We start from the raw sequence: 24,335 nt of genomic DNA, 5'->3' as shown, positions 1-24,335 counted from the left end.
CAAAAAAAAAAGCTTTTCACATTCAGGCACTTCATAAATAATCTCACTCTCTTTTACATGTATTTTACTGGGTGATTGATAGCTAGTTATAGATTTTTTGTCATGTGGCTAACTAAAAATACTGGATAAAAGCTATCTGTATGTTTTAAAAGTCTCCTATTTTCCTGGTGACCAATAATGCATGGACTTCTTAGCCTTAGCCTTTTCTCCTTGAAAAGCAATTGAAGCAATTACCTCGGTTCTGTCCCTGCCAGGCTGCCTTCCTTATCTTTTAAACCTCTGCCCTCTGAGACAAAGTTCTCAGGTGTGTTCAGATTGTCAGGTACACTCTGTTACTGTTCTTTACTTCCTGTAAAGAAAGCAGTCAAAAATTTCATGTGGGTCTTGCATGTTGCAGGAACATGAGCGTTAGGGAGAATGTCTAGCCACAAGGGAGTTTATTTTCAAACATCTGAAAGAATAATCAGAATGGCCTTCACACTGTTTTTGAGGGAGGAATTAAATCCCTATGAGGAACTAAAATCACTTGCTCATGTAGTGATTCAGAACTGTCTTGCTGCTTTCTGTTTATCATCAAGCATTTGGTACTTGTTTTACATCACACCTCCAAAGCATTAAGTGGCTTCCTGTTGCTGCATAATGACTTGATCCCTATTTAATGCTGGATCAAAACAAGAGTCAGTATTTCAGGTCAGAATGTTCCAGAATGAGATTATTTTATGGAACAGATGATAAGTTAAGAATTAAACAATCCTGCAACAATCCTTTTATGATGACAAGTATGTGATGCCTATTTTTCAGATATGAAGCACATCCAAGTGAAATAAGGAGTTGATCACTCGTGGTTTTTTAACACAGGAGGGACACATCCAAATCCATATAAGGAAACAATGGGAAAAGCTAAAAATAGAAGGCTAACTTTATAAATTTTCACCTTAAAGGTCATCTCCCTAGACACGATCTGGAAGATAGAGGTGTACCTATAAGTGAGAATCATGAAAAGCTCAGTTCTCTGGCTGTCACCAAAGTTATATGCATGAAACTTCAAGTTCATCTGCTAGCGTGCAGAATACCCACTGTTCACCATCAGGTGGCTTATGGCAGCAAAAGTGATAAATGTTTAATGAAATGGGAGGAGGAGCTACTTTTTCCTCAATCAAGCTTTTGAAACAGCATTTAAGGAGAAAGCAGATAGGACAAACACTGCAATGAAGCAAGCTCTGAACAACTTTGTTTTTAAACAAGTACATTTTCCTTTTTATTTTATAAGAAGTTTACTGTTGAAAAAATGGTATGTATTAAAGCAAACACATTATACACATAGATTAAACGTCAGATAGCAAAACCTTACGGAATGAGCACTACTGGTTGCATTGTATAGGGTTTACAATCAAAGATAATACTTAACCCCTCAAGAATGAATGTACTTTCAAGGTAAATTAGGCACAAAATTTAGCTTGTAACTAGCTCTGCAAGCATCTCACTGTGATTTCACTGGTACAAAGTATTACAAGTGATCAAAAACATAAGCTGACTTTTAAAATTGTTAAAATTTTTTTTGTACTATGTGCTGAAATAGTACAAATGTATACAACACTCACCTTCATTAAAAAAGCATGTACAATGGGGACTATAAAGTGGCATCAAAGGGCTAACCAGGAAATCCCCCCTTTATTTGGGCTCAGAATTAGTATGACATAAATCTATGGCTTTGATTTGTGGGCATATTTGAAATTGAGAAAGTCCTACAAAAGAGGGGAGGAAACAAGAAGATATTTTTAATGAATATGAGCTGCAAGATCAATATTTGAAAGGAACGTTGTTAATAAGGAAACTAGCCGGTACCTGACATATACACCTCTCTCAGTCTTCTGAATAGGATGCAAGATATAATGTGACATTTTAAAGAATGAGAGATTATCTCACCAAAAAAAAAAAAAAAAAAGAAAAGAAATCCAAGGAGCAAAACCCCTCCAAGTGATTTGCTGCAAGGTTTTAGTTTAAACGAGGTTTTAGCTTAAAGGAGGTTTTAGCTTGAATTATTAATTTGTAAGAAATGAGAGGGCAACAGCAAGTCTGTGGACCATAACAGTCTTACCTTACACACGGATCTTCTAAATACACATATTAGAAAAGTGATTAAAATACCATATTTTCTTTACTCTTCTGTTAGCAAAATGTATTGCTGAAAGTTGTCCTTTTCTGCTTGTTTAAAACAAACCCCAGTATGATTGCCCCAGAACTACAAGAAACTGCATACTTTCTAGGGGTGCATTTTTACTGCATCATACAGAAATTGCTTCATAGGTAAAAATAAACATCTTAAAGTCTTAATGCTGATTTCGATTAGCAGAAACATAAAAAGGAATGCACTGAAGCAAGATGATAACAAAGTGTATCATGCAGTATTTTGGCTTAATGTATACAGTGTTTCAAACCAATGATGTGACTGGAGGGTGGGGGTTTTCATATATTACATTCACATGAAATCATGGAGGATTAAAAATGTATGTGAAGGCAAACTGTGGAAACGTGAAAAGTACTAGGATGCCTAACAAAAGGGTGCCAGATGTGTTATAGTTTCTATCATGCAGAGCTAATGCTTGAAGGCCTATCACAGCAGTATGAGCTACTGCTACTTCTAGTTCTTTACATTACTGCTTTGTTCATGCTGGCTGTGGTCTGGTCACGGTCAGCAAGTGCTGCATGGCATTAGGGAGTTAACCCACAATCTCTGCAGGTTCAGTGACCAACTTAGATCCATCCCATGCTGTCTTGAACTGTTCAGGAACCGGAAATTCTTTCTGGTAAGAAACAAAAGCAACAATGGTGGTTAAATAAACGGTGGATACCTCGTGAAAACTGGTGGAATACTATTAGTACTGCATGACTGAGAAAGCATTGATAGCTCAGACATGCCAGGATTAGAGAGAAGCCTTCTTCATTACCCTAGGAAGCTATTTTACAATGCCACACAGGAAAAAGCCTTATTGCTACCCGGTTTCAAATAGTCTTGGTATGGTACTACTTTGCAATAATCCTTCTCACACCATTATTTGGAACAACTAAGTAAATAAGCCTCAGAAATTACTTTAGATTCTGCCAGTGTCTGGTTTGGAAGACAGTAGGATGGATTTAGATATGGACATTTAGCGAGGAGTCTAATTTAAGGCTGAAAGCAATATTATAATATGGAAGAATAAAATAACACACACCCCCCACCCCACCCCCCCAATTATCATTTTAAGTGTGATACACTTCAAAGGATTCAGCATCCCTTGCGGAGTACACAAGCAGAAGCAGAGCATCTAAGAAAATCTCCTTCCATTCCATGTATTTGGTGAAAGATGGGAGATATTGTTGGGTCTTTCTCTGTTCCCAGTAAACAAAAAATGATGTGAAGAGAAGGGTATTTTTTTTTTCATTCAGACCTCAAATAAGTGTTTCCATAGCTAGTAATTTCAGATGTTATGGTGAATTGAGGCGAGACTGATCAAAAGGACTTTTTTTTTTTTAAGAAATAGGTGTATATGCACCCACTGAAAATCATTTTCTGTTTAGTTATCTGAAGCTGGTCATCCAGCTGTCACTTTTGGAGATGTGGAGCATGAGAATTCTCTGTTACATGTTTTCTTTTATAAAGCTTAAACCCCTTTACCAAACAGAATTCCAGCCCAAGAGATTAGTGAGAAATTTTAAGTTCTGTCCGTGGCCATTAAGTGCAATTTCAACACTGCTCTGTTGAGGTAACTAGGAAACTATTACAAGCATCCTTTCTTTGCCTGCACCTTGCTAGTGTGTTAAGTGACAGAGCAGGACTTTACTAGAACGGCCGGTGGGCACAGTATGAAAATCTTACTAGAAAAGAAAAGGAGCCAGGAAAATGCATGTGTTTAAGTCTCTTTTAAGCATGCACGCTGAAAATACTAAGAAGTACTACAGATGCTACCCATCTACCAACAGCTCTAGAAAAAGAAAAAAGGTATATTGTATTATTTAATCTGTAGTAGTATTATATTTATCTTAGTTATCTTAGCATCATCACCTTCAGGTTTGAGTGCTCTTGCGTGAAGTGAGTTTCTTTGGGAAATTATGTTTAGATGTCAAAAAAGAAAATTAAATGCACAGGAGATGAAGCCATTTTAGCTATCAAAATGGAAAGAAAGAACATCGTGTCTGATCTTTGAAATTAATTTATGCCTCAGAAAATGAGTTCTTCCTGCACTGATAGCTGAGATATCTGTACATAGAAATTCAGTTGTTTTAGATAACTATTTGGTGATGTGGTATGTGTAGTGTATTAGTGTATTATTTCCCAGCAGTGTAAGTGCTGTTAGCTACCAAGACTGATGGGGAAGAGAGAGGAAAGCATTAAAATATCTCACTCACATAATCACCATCTTGGGGGATGAGGACGTTCATTTCGGATGACTTGGCACTCACAATCTCACAATCTAGTGATTCCTCACTGAGGTAGATGTGGCAGCCTTCTGTTTTGTTAATAGAAATGGTTGGCACTTTCCCCATCACCTGCAAAATAAAATCTACTTAACATCAAATCTTAAAATGCACACAAAGATACTGTTAATAAAATTCTCATTGCCTGCCAGGTCTAATTTTGGCCAACAACATCTGATCTGTGTGTCAGCTGCCTGCAGGATGCTTGGATTGGATTTGTTAAGACATGGTGGAAATTTTTGATGGTGGTAACATAGATCTGTACACAACAGCAGACTGATATACAGCAAGCTTTTAATATACCATTTGATGAAAGTACTTCCCTGATTCTCTCTTAATTGCAGTGACACTTTTGTGCTGATGTTTAGGCCGTGTTCACCTTCCTCATCAGTAGAAATCAAACATGTTAGGAAATCAAACATGTCAGCTCCAACCCAGTAAGGGCAAATGAAAGATCCCAGCATATAGCAGTATTCAACAAGTGATTTGTAATATGTTCTAAAGACTTCAAAGCTCTACCAGGTTTTACAGCATAAAATAGGAAACGTGTTTTATCTCTTTCAGGCAAGCTACAGTTCTGAAAATATACTGAGATCAATTTAATTAAATCTTTAAAGGTATTTCTTATGTCACTTTAAAAGCAAGCGCAAGATTTACTTGAGGGGAATAGGGAAATCTCTTGTTTACAATTCTATGGATAAAAAGATTTCTTCATGGCTGACTGGCTGACTCACTGGTTGTCAGTAAAAATTCCTTCCTCTCCTCCTGTCCTCCCTAAGCAGGGACAGCAACATACTCTAGACAATGCATCAAGAGGGCTGAGGTTACTCCAAGCCATAAAACAGTAACAGCATGTGATATATATGTACTTGTTAATGAAGAAGTGCCTCCCACCATTCAAGTTAAGAATATATTTTCAGTTTCAGTTCCTTAAATGTGACAGCAACCAAAGAACAAGTGGTCTGTTCTCTTGCATCTCACCCTGATTCTGAAGTCTGATCTATGTAGTGGATCAGTGCATCTTAAACCGTCTTTTCCTTAATGGGTTCTCATGCAACAGAGAACAAAAGGAGGGTGTGTTTAAAGAAAATTTGCAAACATCTGGCAAGAAAAGAAATACCATGAGGGTATAATAATAAGTGAGAGAGAGTAATAAATGAGAGAAGGGAGAGCCAAGCAATATGGCACTGAAGTAACTATAGCAAAATCTGTAGGATGAATTTACTGAATTTTGTTGCATTAACATATCATGTATTTGGAAATTCTAAGATCAGGTCTTCAAAATACTGACAAAGTGGAGGTGCTCAGCACTTGGCATAGTGAAACCCTACAGAAACCGCCTGATTCAAGTGGCATATAGCATATAGCCAGACTCTGCCTTCTTAAATGGAACTCCCCTTTATGGCATACAAGCTTTATGTAATATTCATAGAACCTGCTTAATCAAAAGAATTTAGATTCTTAAAGAAGATATTTCCCCTTATTTGAGTATTAAGAAGCTGTAGTTTCACTGTTCATTACATATGAATTTTTCATCTCTCATGAATAGTTCTAGAGGTAATGATAAAAATAATCTAATTATTTAAAAAAGCACTCAAATAGATGCCTGGGATTTTTAACTAACTGCCTCTGCCATAAGAAGACATGTAGGGATCATGAATAAAACTGCTTGTTACAGTTCAGAAGATGATGCGCAGCTAGCAGCAACGTCAACAATTTGCATGAGGTAAAAGAAATACAAGAAATATCTTCCCATTATTCCATGTGGTGGCTGTGACCAGCATTTCTGAAGTATGGAGAAGGACTGTCTACATGTAATATCATACAGTAGGCACAGCCTTTTAAGCGAAAGGCCTCACTTTGAAGATCCTCAGTTTGATATAATTTAATAAACATCTCATTTCTTTTTCTCTTAAAAGAATACATCCTAAAGTCCCTGTTGAGACTAGGTCATGTATCGTGGACACAACCCAGTATTAAAGCATTTATAGTTAGACCTTTTTGGAATGGGATGATTGAAGTACTGTATCAGGCAGATTGCTGTATTTTGGATGATGCAAGTGTCTCCAGCAGGGAGGGCAATGTATGGATTTAAAATGCATATATCTTCTTTTCATGAGAACCCCAAGGAAGATGATCTTTGATGAAGCAGAGAAAAATCAGTAGAGGCTCATAGCCCATTTTTAGGCAAGTGACTACATTACTTACTTACTCATGTAATGTGTCGCATCACTGGCATGGGACATTTTTGAAACCCTGGCACCTACTTTTACTTTGTGTCATTTAGTTGTCCTTTGACAGTCTATCTGAGCATTTCCACTGAGAGAATAAGGAAAAGAAATAACCATCTTCTGGGCTTAGATATCAATTATCTAACTGCCAGGATTTGTTCCATAAGCACCACTGAACTTTCAAGTATTATGAGATGTTTATCATGGAAGCAAGAAAATTAGGGCCAGAAGTAGCAGTTCTTATAGTGTATACAGATCTCTCAGCTTCACTGGAACCAGAAGGGACTAGGCTAAGGGAGGTTTGCTCAGGGATGGTCAATAGTTTTCATAGGCATTTTCTGAATAGATCATCAAAATTTAATGCATATGAAGATATATTTGGATGCATCAATCTCTTGTTTTTGTTGTGCTCCTGTGAGTTTTAAAATCTCTTGTAGCTACATGTTGGGCTTTTTTTTTGCCTGCTTGTTCTCTCTCTCTGTTTTTTCCAAATAGATATTTACCTGAATCTGAATATCCCTGGAATTGATCACTTCCACGATTCCCACAACGTTGTCAAACACAAGGCCAAATTTTTTACAGTTGTCTAAAATAAAAGCAGTCATAAATAAGAAAGGCAAGATAAAAGCAAATATATGCACACCTGCTGCATTAACTACGAAAATCACTAGTCTTGCACTGCATAGCTGAGAGACTTTACTCACGTGACCAATCCATTACAGTGAATGGAATGATTCAGATGCATTATTAATCACAGAAGTCAGTTTTTTCAAGACTGGTATTTAAAACCCAGCTGAGCTATCCACTCACCAATAGTAATTGAATTGATTTTTCCTTTTATCTGAAGTGTAGATTTGTTACACTTAAAAATGTAGGCCACTTGCTTGAGTTCAGTGTTGGTAATGACCAGGTCATTTTTATCCTCTTGATATTCCTATTTCAAAAGAAAGTTTATTTAATTGGTTGTCTTTAACTTGCTAACAGTCAGACAGAATTTAGAACAACTTATCCTCGAGTCATTACATCTTCAGTTACAACAGAGCAATATCCTTCCTGTGGCTTAAAAATGTAATCTGCTTGGTGACTGGGTATTTCACCTAATTCACCCAATTCACCCTTAGATGACAAGCTGCAGAACTGAAGAACTTAGCATAGGCCATGACAAAATCCATTGATTTTGTAGCAAAGACAATTTATAAATGTCCTCACAAAACTGTTGCTTGGCTTCCATCCAATTTAGACCATCACCATGAAGAACAGAGAAAGTTTTTATTCCCCCAAATATTACAAAATGCTCTATACCGTGTGTTATGAACTGGTGCAGGCATTACCATATACAATAAGGAGTATTGTATGGTGAAGAAATTTCCTTTCATTATGAAGCATGAAAAGAAATTTACACTTCATGGATGTCCAGGAAAGACTAGGGATCCACAAGGAAATTTCCAGGTACTGTAACTGTAAGGCAACATAACCCTGGCAAACTGACTGCAACTTATGCAAACTCAACTCCCCAGTAATCACTGTGTGTATAAACTTCTGCATGACTAAACTGCGTATTGTTTTCCCCCTCTTTTGACCAACACAGTCACATGAATTTTCACTCATACATTCTTTGGTTTATGCCTACATAAATTAACATCTAAACTCCAAACAAATCTACCTTTTCCATCTGTAAACTGAGCAAATGGAAAACAATTCTTGACTTTTAAGCATGGGAGACATACTTGCTTGGAATGGGTGATAAAAAAATAAATGTATAATTACATTGATTAACAAAGCTGGAGAAAGTGCTCTGTGATAAAATCTTTATCTCTCACTCGCACAAATGGCCTGCAAGAAGGGATTTTAACTGGAGTTCTCCATTGGACTTGTTTCTGGGGGATTGTCTGATTTTGCAAGGAATTTATATCCTGGTTCGAACATTCTTCAGATGAATTAGTATATGATTCTCACAGACGAATTAATTTTAGATGCTACAGAATAGTAAAAACTAAACTGTAGCAAGGCAGAGCAATGCAAGACTCAGCCCATTTTAGTTGCAACTTTGACTTGTTGCACCTGGATCATGGACAGCCTCTTGCAAGATGTTTCAGAGCTCAACCCGGTTTGCAACATGCAGGCTGCAGTTCAGAGGCGTGACTGGAACTCACCACTCTCCACTTCTTTCCCTCTAGCTCCAAGACAGGGGCATGGCTCTGCTGCGGGGAATTCTTGGGAGAGGTGGGACTTGGAGTATGGCTTTTTGTTGGAGAACGAACAGATGGACCTTGGGCGCGTAGGCTAGGGTTCTTGTGAGTCTTCTGGTCATCAGAGACATGCCGAAGCCCTAAAAAGAAAGGGTGTTTATGAAAGAGAGTCTGTTTTCCAGTCCTAAGGGTGTCCACATATGAGCAGGAAGGGCTCATGTGTAATTGTGTTAAATTATTCTGTGAGTTTAAATTCTTTATTTCCTCAAGGTTGTCTGGGCAATGATCTGAAGTGTAACTGCCTACATTTTTTAGCAGTTTCTATAAAACCTCTTTTTCTGTGCATGAGCTATAACAGGAAATGCCACAATGTCTTCTAGTTCCTCTCTGTCTGTAGCGAGCTCTGAGAGCTTATTATAACATACTTTTTCATCCATAAAAATGAGATTATTTTTCTAATTTATGATAATGTTTGACTTATCCCTGCAGCATTAAAGGCAGATATATCAATCCTATGTATTTAAAATCACAGCCATCCACTGTAGGTACAACTGTCCAGTGTTAATACAAAAAGTTTTATTATTGTAGTCCACACAGATCTATAAGCCATACCTTTTCACCTAGCATTTAACACATTGTGACACAGATTGGGACACTGAATGTGAATCAGAAAGGGGGATAAATTTTTATTGCGATTGCAACTTAGAGGTTCACCAGCTACTGGGGATTGAAGATGTCCAGCTTGGCTGCCTTAAAATTTAAAGGATACCTCTAAATATATGGTATGAATTTCAGGCATGCTTAATGTATTTGTGTGCTGTTGTTGCTAAAGGAGGTTTTGGTATGCAATCTTATCCATCAGTCTCCCTGGAAGCCTCAGAAGTTGCTCAGATGCAACTTAAAAATGCAGTGGAACTTAGGTTAATATACATATGGCAGCTCTTGATATAGTTTGACTCATGGACCAAAATTTGGTTTCTCCTGACCTTTGGTAATTGCCTCTCCCTGGTTAAGCTGTGCAAACAGGGCAGAGCGAGATGCAGTTCCTTCATCCTTTACAGTTTCTGTATCGAAGATGGGGGGAGGTCCAGGTGGTGGCGGTGGTGGTGGGGAGAGGCATGAGCTGCTTGTTAGAACAGACCGCATAGACATGGGTGATGCTACAGGACCCTGTTTAGGATAGATGGAAATTATTGTACATACAGTGTTTCAAGGAACATTGTATTATGATAACTCTTACTTACTAACATCCTTGAGTGCTGTGAGTTTGACTCTAGGCAGCTGCTGGATCAGAAGAATTTCTGGCACCATAATCAGATATAATACTGTGAATCTTCCCCTGCTTCCAAGCAGGCAAAGCTGGAAGGACTGACAGTCCACACCACTATCTTACTGCAGAACTACTCCATCTAAAATATTTCTCAAAATAGTTGTCGAGACTGATGTTAGAAATTTTTAATAGTAAAGATTCCGTAATTTATTCCAGTGTTTTCTTACATGAAAGGGAAAATGTCTCCTTTTTTTTTCCCCCGATACCAAATCCAGTCAGCTATAGCTTGGTCTGCATTCAGAAACATACAGAAAATGTTTTCATCTAACCCAACTAAGTGTGAGGGTCATGTGCTGTCATACATACGCAGCATGCTAAATTGTAGGCAAGGTGTAAAATGTTGTTCTTCAGACTGTTCAAGTCATCTGCAAAGCTTCAAATACAACAGAATGTAAACCTATCGTGATTCAAGTCTCTTATTTCTGAAATTTGTTTTTTGAGATACTAGTTCAATTTCTCAAGGTAATTTTTCTTTTTTTTCAGTCGCAGGAGATCCCACCACACAGGTTGTGAGTGAAGGCAGTCTTGGTAAAGTAAGTAATCCAATCTTCCTTTCAGTTTGCATAACTAAAAGTACATCTTTAGGTGTGAACTATAATGCTTACATAGAACAATATCAAACAGGCAGAAAATATGAATAATGATCTCATTAAAATTTTATGCATCTTAATAATATGTTCGATAGAACTGAGAAACGGAGAATCGCTTTTTCTCTCTTGCCACTGAGTGTCACTCTGATCCTACCTCTCTACAGCATATCAGGGACTCTTAAAAGAACTGTTGTGAAAAATTAGATTGGCTCTGATACATTTAGCTGGCTATACAGACATTATGCACTGCACCAGTACATATATATTAGGTGGGCAGATAGAATGGGAAAATGTCAGCGATTTAGAGAGTCACAGCTCCTCTAGCTGGGTCCCTTTGTTAAGAGATACATGTTGTTAGAAGTGGATACTGCTTAGCTGGACTCAGAGGATATATTTAACCATTGATGATGCCATTCCTTTCTACTTTCCACTAAACTCAGACAGCAAATTATCCATCTGCTTCAAGCATCTCACATGAGTGAAAACTGTAGCTATTTTTTAAAAAGTAAACTTGTTCTGATCTGTAATCCCAAACCTATAATGGGAAAGGGCCTGAGGTGAACAGGCTCTCTGTGTTTTGACTCTTCAAACATACTCTTTTATTTATGTTAAAAAAAAAAAAAAAAAGCAGCTTGGCACATTTGAGTAAGTAACTGCATTCAAACCTCTTAGTCATTATGACCCTAATTAGAGTAGGATGGAAAAGGAATAATATCAGTTAACCTCTTAATGTGCACCTCCTTTTGGCACATACCTCTTCAGCATACAAATACTGTTGCATTTGAAGGAGCTGTTTATGGACTGTGTTAGCGATGAACACATAGCAAAATTCTTTGCCACATTAGTGACATTAAAACTGCATTGCACAAAAAGCCTGTTGAATTCCTGGTACTTCAGTGAGTAATGAAACTGGTGTGGTACAGTTTGTTTCTGGAATGAGCTCTTTTCTATGCTAGTAAATCTTTTTGATCAAATATAAAAATATAAGAAGAATCCCCTTTTGGAATTGATTATCATTTATTGTCAAGATATACCAGAACTCATATGGATTGCTTTTAGAGTCATTTCATTGTTGCATGAATACATTTAACTCGGAGTGTTTCTGCTTACATACTTAGTAGTTGTAGATCATTTTTTTAGGCTAGGGACAACTAATTCACAGGGCTTTCAAATTACAGTGACTGTCATTCTGCCTCTGCTAATGCCAGTAATGTTACCTGCAGCAGAGTTAACACAACTGTGAATTATTATAATAAAAACCCCCAAAAGAATGTAAGTGAATTTAGTGGCACAATCAGTTGTTGCTGCCTGAGGTGCAACAGAGATCTTCCCTATCTGTTGCCTGCAACCATAGCAACTGAATCCACTTTGTCCTGGTTATCCAGGATTATGAACATTGCATTTGCAGGGCTTTTCGAAACACTCAGGATACTCAGAAATGGCACTCATCATTCACAGTACAGTGTATGCTTTATGGGAGGAGTAGTGGTAGTGGTTAATAATTTATAGTCTGAGATAAAAATCTGATTTCTCAAATTCCAGGTTGACATCTGATTTCCCAAACATACCTTATTGCTGCCACCTGCATAAATACAGTGCTCTGATTTTCTAGAAACTTGTGTGCATAACACTCATATTCATTTGGAACTAACACCAGTTACATTCTGCAAAGGCTGCAAAGATGCATTAGAGAAAAAAAAGATGTAGAAGTTATCTGGGTGTTCTGTGTACAATACAGGGTGATGGATCACTCTGCCAGTCTCTATGCTTAAAGTGACAAATGGAAGGCAATCACAGATCTTGCAGGAGACTTCAGGCTCAGTTGGTGTTGCTGAATAGTGCTTCAAATGCAGTGTCCCAAATGGCAGTGAAAGTATGGGAATGTCTGTGGAACTGAGGGAACTGAGGGAACAAAACTCAGAGGGATTTATCTGTGGAAGTGGATGATCTCTCTCACAATACTCCAAAAGAACTATCCTGTGAAAGTACAGACAGAAAGGAAGGATTTTAAATACATCAATCAAGCTTGGACATGGTTATGTATGACTGAAGAATGTCTTACTTTTAAAGAAAGAGCAGAGGTGGGAAGGGATCTGGGAAACTAGGAGCATCTTTCCCTTCCAGAGCAATATTGATGGAAAGACAACTCTAGTAAAAAATCTTAATCCTTGACGGAAGGAGTGAAGACATTCTAGTCCTCTGGGTTTCAAAAGTAGGAAAAAAATTATCCCTTTCACTTTGCTGCCTCCCTTTCACTTGCTCCTCTTTCCTTTACAAGCCTGGTCCCTCCACCAAAGTCAGTGGCTAGCTCCGCTGAGCTCAAAAGATTATAAGTGAGACCTAATTAAGAACACAGGAACTGTCACAAGGTCTCAGAAGACACGTGTGGGGTTCAGTCACCCTTCTCACTTTTCCTCTTAATTTTGGGCAGTCACAGAAATAAGACATGTACTGAACTGCTGGTTTTAACTTTTGTCCTGTATGACAAATTCTTGTTTAGTTTGTGACCTGAGCTACAGCTATACAAACTAACAGATACTGTATCACAACATGTTCAATTGTTGTCTGAGTATCTACAGCCATTCTGGAAACTGCAGTTTCAATCATAAATTAGGCCAAGGCAAAATTGAAGGACAAATTGAAGCAAAAAAATTTGCTAAAGTACAGGGAGGGACTAATTGGTCCACTGTAGAGCTACCATCTTACAGCATGGACACATCCAGTAGGACAATTCCCCAATGAAATAGAACAGCATTGAAAAGACAGACAAGTTTCACTAATGAGGAGGCATACAGAGACTTGCTTTAAAGAAGAGTTCAGTCTCATTCTGGCTTTTTGTCTCCTTTCCTTTGCCATTTTGATTTACCTGACTGAAATCAAACAAACGTTCAAGTGAGGTGAAATTCTTTGTGGGAAGAGTGGCTCAGGGACAATCTAACAAGGGGACAAGAAGCACGAAAGTAACCTGGAAATGCAGAAACACTCTGTACTTCTTGCATTTCCTGCATGCCACAAAGATGGGACTTGTGCTGCACTCAAACATGCTGATGCAGAGGGCAGTTTTCAAGTCAGCCCAGTAAGTGGTTCCAGGAACTTTCTTTTTTCATTAGTTTTGACCTCTATTAATACATAGACCTCCAAGTTACCAACCTAAGTCACTAGCAATTGGTTTGCTTTCCTTAGTCACCCTTCTAAGACCACTTGGATCCTCAGGCTCTAGAATATTTCTGAACCAGACTCTTAAACTGTTCTTGTATCTTGTGTGGCAGTACTTGTGTTTAGTCCTATCCAATTTCAACTAGAGTGCCCTTCACAAAGTCCATTCATTTCTGTTCTTTATAGGGTGGTGTTTGTGAGAGCTGCTGGGAATAAAATAGCATGTTATATGCCCACAAAAGTTCATCTATCCTAAAGCAGCAGGTGCTTACCAGCTTTGCTATCTGCAAACAACTCTTCAGATTAACTTCAAGCAGATGTTAACAACAGCGTATCTTTACACAAAGAATATTAAGAGCCATTTGGACTAGCAGAGGCGGTTATTTGCAAGCCGCCTTTCTTCCTCTTTTATTTCAGCTGTTTGCCTCGGTAACAGCTGCTGCTCTCAGTGCAGTGGTGTCTATAGACATCACGTCAAGTTATGCTGATAGCTGACAGCTCCCATTAGCATGTTGGTGTGACCATTTTTCCATCATTTGCGAATACGCCACTTGGAAGAATTATCAGGGGAACAGATAGCTTCAGCCTTACTTGGTGAGAATGTAACACAAATAAGCCATGGCAAAAATAAGCCATTAACTTTTAACCTGCTAGCTTTGTATCATAGTGCATTTGATGTGCTTTAAACCTTGCTCCTGGAGTTTTCTGATATGGGGAAATGTAATTCCCTGAGTAAGGCCCTATCAAGAGCAGGAGATGGGGCCCCTGTGGCCATGTAGTTACAGATCTGTGGGGGATGGAACATTTCAGAAATTTCCTCCTGTGGAAAAAATTGTCTTCAACCTCCAACAAAACCATGCTCTGAATGGGGTGACAGGAACAGGTCAGGGTTTGCTCCTTGCTGGATAGCCCAGAGCCACCTGCAGAGAGGCCCAAGGGCCTCCCATTGACTGTGGCTCAGTAGCTTCCTGTAGTGACAGTGTCTGAAGCTGCTCACGGAATTGGGTCTGATAAATGTATATTATTTCTTTTCTCTAATATGTATTATCACTGTGCAAGGGTTTGCAGGATTGCAGTACAGCCTCAAAATACGTTGTATTTCTATCTTTTTCTTGGACAACTAGCAGAAGGGTGAGGTACTGTTCTTTTTCTCCTTGCTGGCTACTTAACTGGCTCACTGGAAGAAAGAAATGAGTGTTTATGTTAAGGCAGCTGGCTGGTTAAAAATCATCTATTTTGAATCTCATTTAATTCCCTTGGAATTACAGTAAAGATGAGGGAAGCCCTTTGCTTCTGAGAAGCTGAGCCTTGTTACAGCACATTTCTCCTAAAGGCTTTCCCTGGATCACAGGGCAACATCCAGTCTTGTTAGAGAAATAAAATGCTGTTTGTACATAACACAAGTGCTCTGAATACCATACGGTCAGTAAATTTTGGTGGTCATTTGCAGCTTGACATGTCTTTACGTCTAAACCCATCTACTGAGAAACCGTAAGAATTTCTTTTTATGTCTTATCACAGATGTTACTATTTCCTGAGCCACTCTTGCTGAACAATTCCCTGGGTTAGCCTTCCGTGTCGCTATTACTATATTTGTAGTATTTTAGCAACAAGGAGCCCTACACAGAGGCTCATATCTCTGAGGATACAAGGGGCTTATGTGCCAGGCCCTGTACAAACACCCGCGATGTTCCTCTGTGTTTATCCCATTTTAGGCTGACACAGTGCAGTACGGAAACTGGGGGGAGCAGGGTTCTTGTGGTGGGAACCTGCTGGGTAGTGTTTGAATGAACACACAGTTGTGGCAGCAATGGTAATTTTTACTCAGGACAAACAGATTATAAACATGTATATAATGCATATAAATAAATTACATATGCATGTGTGTAATATATAGTACCTATTTGATTAGTCATTCCTATTAAGAGGGAAGTATCTATTTGTGGCTGAGGTAACAGGTGGCTTAGGTAGAGGCATAAAATCCCTTCCTTAATTTATTGAAAAGCCACCTTTTCATGGCAGCAGATGAACAGGAATCCTAATGGGGACTACATTCTTCTCAAAAAAAAATAAATATATGTACACCCCTGGTTTCTCCCTCTCCCCCTTTATAGTAATCCTAGTTTCACACCTCAAATGATTACAGCATTCTGTATTGTTCTTTCCATACATATGCACAGCCAAAGAGAAGAATCATGAAGCTCAAAATATCATGTATCAACCTCTGGGAACAGGTGGACTGTTGACTCAGGGGCACAGAGCTCTTGTTAAGGTGTTTTTTTGTGTAAAAGTAGCTTAGCACGACAGTTCTATTACCTACCGTACTTAAGCCACCTGTCTGCAAGGGGTTATGCTGCCCTGAGATCTGCAATTTAGTAGATGAAACAGCTGACTTACAGAGCCTGTAATCTTCGTGAGTTAAAACACAAAACCACAAAACCCAGGCCAAGCTCTTTTCTTGTTACCGGGCCTCAGCAGAATTACTTATCTTTTGAGTTTTCAGACTTTGAAGCCTCTTTTGATACACTTCTGCCATTTATCACCTGTTCAGGATTTAAATGGTGCTTACATCTTCACAGTTACCCAATGTTTTACACAGCCAAGGTCTTCTAAATTATTTGAGAACTGATAATGTAATTGTCAACAAATAATGTACTCCAACAGACACATTAAAGCACCTTTTAGTTATATACACATTCAGTTAATAAGACCAATTCCTTTAGCAATATAATAAAGTTTTAATAAATGTACCTCTTCCTTTTTTATCCATTTTACATACTTTCAGTTTTCCTTTTCTGCTGGAACTAGGTTGCATTATGTTACAGATCAGGTTGCATTTGACAGCTGTTGTCAAACAAGCCTCTCCTGGGTTCTCCCTTAATGTGTCCGAATGGTGTTTGGTCACTGATGTTAAAAGGACACCGCTGATACCCGGTAAAGACAAACATTGTCAGCCATTGATGGGGTAAGGAAGTAAAACTACTTTCTTTCAAAGGGGTTTGGATATCACTGAGGCAGTCTCCACCAAATAAGCAATTGTTGCAGAGTTGCCAGGATGACCAGTTTCTTAATTGACAGTGTACCAAAACCTGAGCATTGCCCGTTGTCTGAGAAAGAAACAGCAGAGGCTAAAGGATGCAAATATTTCAACTAAAAAAGTATATGGAAATAGAGAAAGGAATAGAAGGGGACAGGAAAAGAGAGGAAAAGCTATGACTAAGAAAAATTGAGCACTCTGAAAATGTCTACATCCTATCCAAGATACAGGCATTTAAATCTGTGCTGCCCTTACTTCTATCTGAATGAGGCCCCTGGGAGTGCAGTTGTGGCTGTTGCTGGAATTTGGCACTACAGTTTTGACCTTTAGCTTTAGTGAGGTGGCTCAGTCAGTGGCTGCTTGATAAGTGGGTCAAACTAAACACAGCAGAAAAGAGATACTGGGAGGATAATTGGAGGCTTTTGCCTGCAGAAGTTGGTCTTTTGCAGCTTGTTCACCTCACTATGTAGTGAGATGATGTATTTCTGGGAAATGTTTTGATACTACAGGAGGGAGACAGGGCCATTTTATAAGAAAATGCCTAGAGGAGATTATTTAGAATGAAATGGCCAAAGTCTGTACTGATATTAGTATAACTGTACTCCATTAGGCTAATGCAGGAATTAGGATGGTCCTTTTTGGTGTGCAGCCTGTGGAGAATTTCAGCCTTTAAAGGGTGTTTTTAGAGTGCTATCTAATGAGTGAGAAATGCTTCTAAAAGATGTTTCAGGAAAAAAAGACTGGAAGATACTTTATTGGCTTAAATGGGAACAGGGTATAAGTAAATCTCAGCTGCTTCTGAGATCTGAAGATGCAGGCTTCCACCTAAGAATTTATTTTGATTTGTGAAAAGGGGGAGACATTTGTCACTTGAGTGAAATTCTGTATTGGAAGCTAAACACTGGAATGAAATTCACTGCTAGTTTGTAAGCATTTTCTCTTTGTAAAAGATCCTGCTGGGAAAATTTGTCCTAAAGGACTATTGTATACAAAAAATTTAACTGCAGATCCACCTGCAACTGAGAGAAGCATTCAGACAATTATCCTTGAACAAGACTTGTTTCTTAACACTTATTTGATGTACAGGAAACTACAGCAATCTCCCATTATCACTGGTTGTTTTCTTGCTGCAAAATTAACCTGCAGAAATAGGAGCAAAAGTTTCACTTCCCCCAACTAACCAGTCCTTGTAGCAAACAAATTTTCATTAGGCATTCTTGTGAGCTTATATTACAGCTGTTCATTTCTTTGGACCACCAGAAAAACAGTAGAGAGGGGAAAAAAAGAGCCATGGTTCATCAGAATCCCTTCTGTAGGCAAAAAAACCCAAGAAACCCCACACCAAAAACCAGGGCACTTGCTGTTTAGCAGTAAGAACTGAAAAAAAGACATAGATTACTGTTACAGCTGTAGATGTCATGTAAAGTCGGAAAGTTGTAGCAAGCAAAAATGACAGTTGCTGCATGGGTAAAATGCTACAACTGGGCATTTAAAACATTTCATTACAATAACAGCTTTTGCATAAAACTCATTGACATCTGAGAATGTTATATCTGGTAGCAAATTAAAATCTGCAAATTTTTATTAGGTTGATAATTGCTGCTGTTCCCATTTTCAGGATGGCTAACTTGAGATGTAGTGAGTATAGTGAGTACAGTGAGCTGCCACTCACCACAGGGTATGTGTGGCAGAAGGTGGCTCACATTTAAATTTGAAGCAATGAACTACAAAATTACACTTTTTTCTTTACTGTAGATCCATCTGACTTCCACTGACAAGCATATGTTCTCTGACATATGTACAATCAGTTAATGGAAATGAATACTTCAGATCATGGTGAAAATACAGAATGGAACATTTTACTCTCTGGGACAATCCTGCTCACAAACATACATACTTTAAATGTGTAGTTTCCTCCTGTGAGCACAGTAGCAACAACTACCCTAACTGTATCCATCATGTCTTGAAATGCCTGTAATGCCTGTCCAGTTTTGTGCCACTGCTTCATATGAGTAGCAAAACATGCCTCAATACGCAAAGGTCTCAAGGTCTTTAACTCCACTGCTTTCTTGGCTTTCTCCTCACGCAGTCCCACACATTTCAATAGGATGCCCTCAAGGAGTGAAATATTGTCACGCACCTTGGCAGAACCAGAGCCAAAGTGGATAAGGAGAAAGTATTGTGTTAGATCCAAAGATGTGTAAGCATCTGCTTTTAACACAGATTTATTATGTAGCTGATAGAGGTAACCATTATTGTCAGATCCAACTGCTTAGCCATTATTTCAAGCTTTTGCACCTGTTTTAGTGTCTGTCTTGTAATTTATTAAGACATTTCTTTCTCTTTCCTGTAAAGCATCTGCCTGTGGGCTTACTGTCAGAGCCAGGAGCACTTTACTGTTTGCACTAGTGATCTGTTCCAAGGTTGGCTGCAGCTGCCCTGTGCAGCTTGATGAAAGGGTACAGCAGGGCTGGAAATGGCACAGCTTTGGGATACTGCCATGGAGCACGGCCAGAACTATGTGTACCATTGTATACAGAACCTATAGGTAAAGAGGCCAACCGTCCACTAAAAAATCCTGTCCCCTCCTTTTTTGGAAACCAAGCATAGCTTGGTGTAGACTGATGCTCCTGGGGTTTTGTTGCAGTTCAAGCTATGAGAATACAACTCTGAAAGAAGCAGTAGTTTTTGTTCTCCCTGACTCTTTACTCTCTTTAGAAATAGCCAAATATGTTACTTAATAGCTTTTTATATAAAGCTTCAAGCAATGCTTTGTTGAGTTCTGCAGCTGTGAAGGGAAAACTATTGGTATAATGTAGTTTTATATCTTTTATACAGGCCAAAACCTGACTTTCTTTCTCTCTCTCCAATAAAACAGCATTTCTGCATCAACCTTTCCCTTTCATAAACGTGCCACTTTCTTAATGCTTTGCCAAACGCCTGCTTTTTCCTTTTATGCATATAAGTAGAAGCTGCTGTGTGCAATGATTAACAACTGTGTCTGGAATACATCTACAGCTTTTACATCTATCTTATTTCTGTTTAGGCCCTGATTCTGCAGACCTTTATGCTTAACTTCACGTAGCATGAATCTGCGACTTTCATTCTCACTTTAGAATGTATAATAAAAATTAAATTATCACTTGGGTAACTCTTGCTTTCTTGAATATATTTGTTACTAAGCTTCATAGAAATATTTACACAACCTGCTAACTTACTGGATTCTAATTTCCTTAAACTCGCATAGAATTATGAAGTAAAAAAACCATGTAATGTTACATGAAGTAAAACTTAAAAAAATTATACATCCATAAAAATGTGTTAGTAATTGAATTTAATATTTCTGACACAGATGATATGAATGATAGTTTAAATGAGCCATACTTCCAAGACAACTTCCAGATCTGAGTGATATCTGAAGTGAGTTAAATCAATACTTCAGATGCTGTAATGGGCTTCTCACTCATGATGGAATGAGCACTGCTGGCAGGAGACTATGCTTAATACAAATGAACAACTCACACCCAGATTTGTATTCAACAATTTTTTGCAAAACTGAAGAGAGGGAAATAGAAAGATGTGATGGGTATAAGACCAGCCAAATATAATCTGCAACAGTTACACTTCTGAGTAAGACTTATCAGTACCCATCAACACTGAGAGTTCGAGTTTAATCAACTGGCAGTAACAAATCTTTATCTTACAACACTATTTCCATACATGTAATGTTCCCTTAAAGGTGAAAAGGATCCTTTCTCTGTATTAACAAAACTAAATTTGTCCCAGATTCTGAGGCTAATTCGGCTAGCAGGGTACAACAATTTCTTTTCCTTATCTATTAATCATTTTAAAATCATTAGGTCTTCTCACATTGCGGATTATAATAGAGTAGGATGTAGCAAGTGTGAAATTTTGTACTAAATTAAGGAAGAGAATCATGTTTAATATTTTAATTTTTTACTACAGAAACCTAGAAAGAAGCAGATAATCCCAGTCTTCTAATTTATCATGCTTAAGCATTTTTGCGTTACTTCAAACTAAGAAGTACACACAGATCATCATCTCTTCTGTGTTAAAACTTGCACTTGAATACTTGAGTACTGTAAGGCCTTGTACAATATATAACTGTACAAGGAGTGAAAAGAAAGTTGCACAGTCTGTTGGTGAGTACAAGTAACATACATACACTCTTACATGGTTATCTCCCCAGCATACATTCTTTTACATGGTTATCAGCTCCAAAAAAGGGGAAATAAAGTAATTTTTCCAGGTACCACAGAATCTCAGAATAGTTTCAGTTTGAAGGAACCTTTAAAGATCACCTAGTCCAACCCCCCTGCCATGGACAGGGACGCTTCCCACTGGACCAGGTTGTTCAAAGCCCCGTCCAACCTGGCCTTGAACACTGCCAGGGATGGGGCAGCCACAGCTTCTCTGGGCAACCTGTGACAATGTCTCGCCACCCTCATCATAAAAAATTTCTTCCTTATATTCAATCTACATCTACCTTCTTTCAGTTTAAAACTCTCGCCCCTTGTCCTGTCACTACAGGACCTGGTAAAGTCTTTCTCCACCTTTCTTATAAGCCCCCTTTATATATTGAAAGGCTGCATTAAGGCTTTCCTGAGTCCTTCTCTTCTCCAGGCTGAACAAGCCCAAGTCTCTCAGCCTTTCTTCATAGGAGAGGTCTTATTCCATGTTAAAACACATCCCATCCAAAAGCTCTTCCTCCCTTCCCTACGTTCCTGAGTTCTTACAATAGGTTGGTCTGCAAATTAAATTATCTGGTGGCCTCTAGCAGTTCCCTGAATAGCCAATTGAAAAAAAAGATAAATTTGCCTATATATAAGAAGCTATAAACTTGGTGTGAAAGACTGCATATGTGCATGTATGTGAATACACTTGTAAGTTCAGGAGATGATAACAGCAAAGAGCTGGGTGATTATATTTTTAATATACTTCAGCAATTTTCCTAACCTGATAATACACTAGCACATTATTAGAATGATACAGAATATTGCATCAGTGTAGACAGTAGACATAAACTCTTACTTTTATACCCAGAAGAAAATTAATTCTTCAGTTTATACCTGTCTTAGAGAACAATATTCATGGCCATCATCTTTCTATGCATCTCACATGTTACACACAGAAGATGTTTATATAAATAGAGATGTTTATAAAATAGAGAGCATAAATAGTTAGGTGTACAGTTATATTTACTTCATATATATTTCAGAAATTGTTTCCGTATGTACAAGAAAAATGTTATACTTTATACTTTTATACTTTTTCTGGTGTCCTCAGCATTTCTGGTGTCCTCAACATAAAAAGGACATGGAGCTGTTGGAGCAAGTCCAGAGGAGGGCCACGAGGATGATAAGAGGGCTGGAGCACCTCCCGTATGAAGACAGGCTGAGAAAGGTGGGGCTGTTCAGGCTGGAAAACAGGAAGCACCTTCCAGTATCTGAAGGGGGCCTACAAGGATGCTGGGGAGGAACTCTTCATTAGGGACTGTAGTGGTAGGACAAGGGGTAATGGGTTTAAACTTAAACAGGGGAACTTCAAGTTAGATCTAAGGAAGAAGTTCTTCACAGTGAGGGTGGTGAGGCACTGGAATAGGTTGCCCAAGGAAGTTGTGAATGCTCCAACCCTGGAGGCGTTTAAGGCCAGGCTGGATAGAGCCTTGGGCGACATAGTTTAGTGTGTGGTGTCCCTGCTCATGGCAGGGGGGTTGGAACTAGATGATCTTAAGGTCCTTTCCAACCCTAACTATTCTATGATTCTATGATTCTATACAGATAGCTATCTATGAAGAAATTGGTATGTATCCCTTGTGCTACTTTTTCCTGTTACTGTATCTTTTTTCCTCAGATTCTTTCCACCTTTCTTCTCCTGTCCCTGTCATGTTCCCCCAGTTTTCCTTTAGTTTGGCATATCCTTAACATTTTTTGGGTTTGGTTTTGTTCCTAACTTCTACCAGAGCAGGCCTGGAGAATTGTGTCTGCCTCTCCTCACCATCTGCAGATGGAAGTTATGGCTATAATCATCCCAGATCATTCTTCCCTCTTCTTACAAACCTGTACCTCAATGGCCTGACACACCTCCACGTCTTTCAAAATTTTACTGGCTTGGTTGGGAAGTACATGGACCATGACTTTTGTCCTGGCCTATGTATTTATTTTTCCTGAGCTAATAACCTGCATTAAAAGTCAGTTTGGTTACTGGCATTTTATGGTTCATCATGAAGAAGGAAGTACTTACAGTTTTACTCCAGGTGAGACCTGTGGTATGATGCTCTTTGATATAAGCTTGAAGCTCAGACCAGATGTTCAGATATGACTTCACCCAATCAACATGGCGTGCATCACTGTAAAAACAGAGACAATATTTATATGTGTGAATGTACTTAAAACCTGAAAGCATTGCTATTCTTGCTTAAAGCAGGTAAAACCCAATGTCTGCCTTAAAGCCATGGACAAATCAGTTAGCAGGCAGCCAGCCAGCCCAGTGCTGAAAATACTGAAGCCTACTACACTAGAAAGCTTTTAGGTCCTTCCAGAGGACAAAGGCAAAGGATGCTTTTAGCAGAGAGTGATTCATCAAGGTGTGTCATCATTCTGATCAGGCTCCAAGTCAACGGAAGAAGCACTAAAGGTGTATGGAGCTTTGCAGCAGCCTCCCAGACTCAGTTTCAGGGTGCTGAATTTTAGAATATCAAATATCCATGGGTTCTGTAGGTATTTTAGTTTCCAAGTTCAAATGTAGCCAGGGTAATACTGGACCATGTTATAGCCATCAGACTATAATATTTATACATCAAGAATTTTTCAAGTACAACTCAGTTGTACTTTTCCAGTTGGCTCTGGAAACATTATCTGGAAGGCTCAGTCTTCTGATGGGACAGTAAGTGAAAACAAGAAATATGTTAAGAGAGAGAAATTGCTTGTAACATGGAGTCCTTAGTTAAGAAAAATTATTACTTAGTAGTGATGGCTACGGAGTGGATGCTTACAAGGATTTGGGTGTATACCTCCTATTCATTTCCTTTGGAGTTTGGTGCTTAATACTAATGAGGATCTGGGTCAACAGGTTTAATCCAAAGCCTGCTAAAGTCAAGGGAGAGCCTTCCACTACTTTGGAAGACATTGTGAAAAACAGGAAATTAATTCCTTATTAGGGGAAGAACTAAATACCTAAATAACGTACCCTGTTTGTAGTGTTAGGTAAGACATTTTCTTCTCCAGAAGAAGTACTAAAGCTATATTATAAAAATCTTCAGTAACCCCAGTGGCTACTACATTTGGTAGGTAAAATAAGGCTCCAGGAATAATACATAATATA

At 38.5% G+C, this 24,335-nt stretch overlaps 1 protein-coding gene across 1 annotated transcript in view; it reads right to left on the bottom strand.

Moving 5' to 3' along the window:
• Window positions 1-2,203: 2,203 nt before the first annotated feature.
• CAP2 (CAP, adenylate cyclase-associated protein, 2 (yeast)) overlaps window positions 2,204-24,335 on the bottom strand; it is a 54,731-nt gene continuing 32,599 nt past the window's right edge. The window contains exons 6-12 of the mRNA XM_010017625.1: window positions 23,256-23,361; window positions 9,865-10,048; window positions 8,843-9,018; window positions 7,500-7,623; window positions 7,193-7,275; window positions 4,390-4,530; window positions 2,204-2,804 (exon numbers count right to left, since the gene is read on the bottom strand). Of these exons, the coding sequence (XP_010015927.1) occupies window positions 2,721-2,804; window positions 4,390-4,530; window positions 7,193-7,275; window positions 7,500-7,623; window positions 8,843-9,018; window positions 9,865-10,048; window positions 23,256-23,361 (898 nt within the window). The 3' untranslated portion in view covers window positions 2,204-2,720. The remainder of the gene's footprint in view (window positions 2,805-4,389; window positions 4,531-7,192; window positions 7,276-7,499; window positions 7,624-8,842; window positions 9,019-9,864; window positions 10,049-23,255; window positions 23,362-24,335) is intronic.

Source organism: Nestor notabilis, unplaced genomic scaffold, assembly GCF_000696875.1.
Source record: "Nestor notabilis isolate BGI_N333 unplaced genomic scaffold, ASM69687v1 scaffold5577, whole genome shotgun sequence".
NCBI lineage: Eukaryota > Metazoa > Chordata > Aves > Psittaciformes > Psittacidae > Nestor > Nestor notabilis.
Note: the sequence above shows the minus strand (reverse complement) of the source record. Positions and strands in the feature narration are given on the sequence as shown.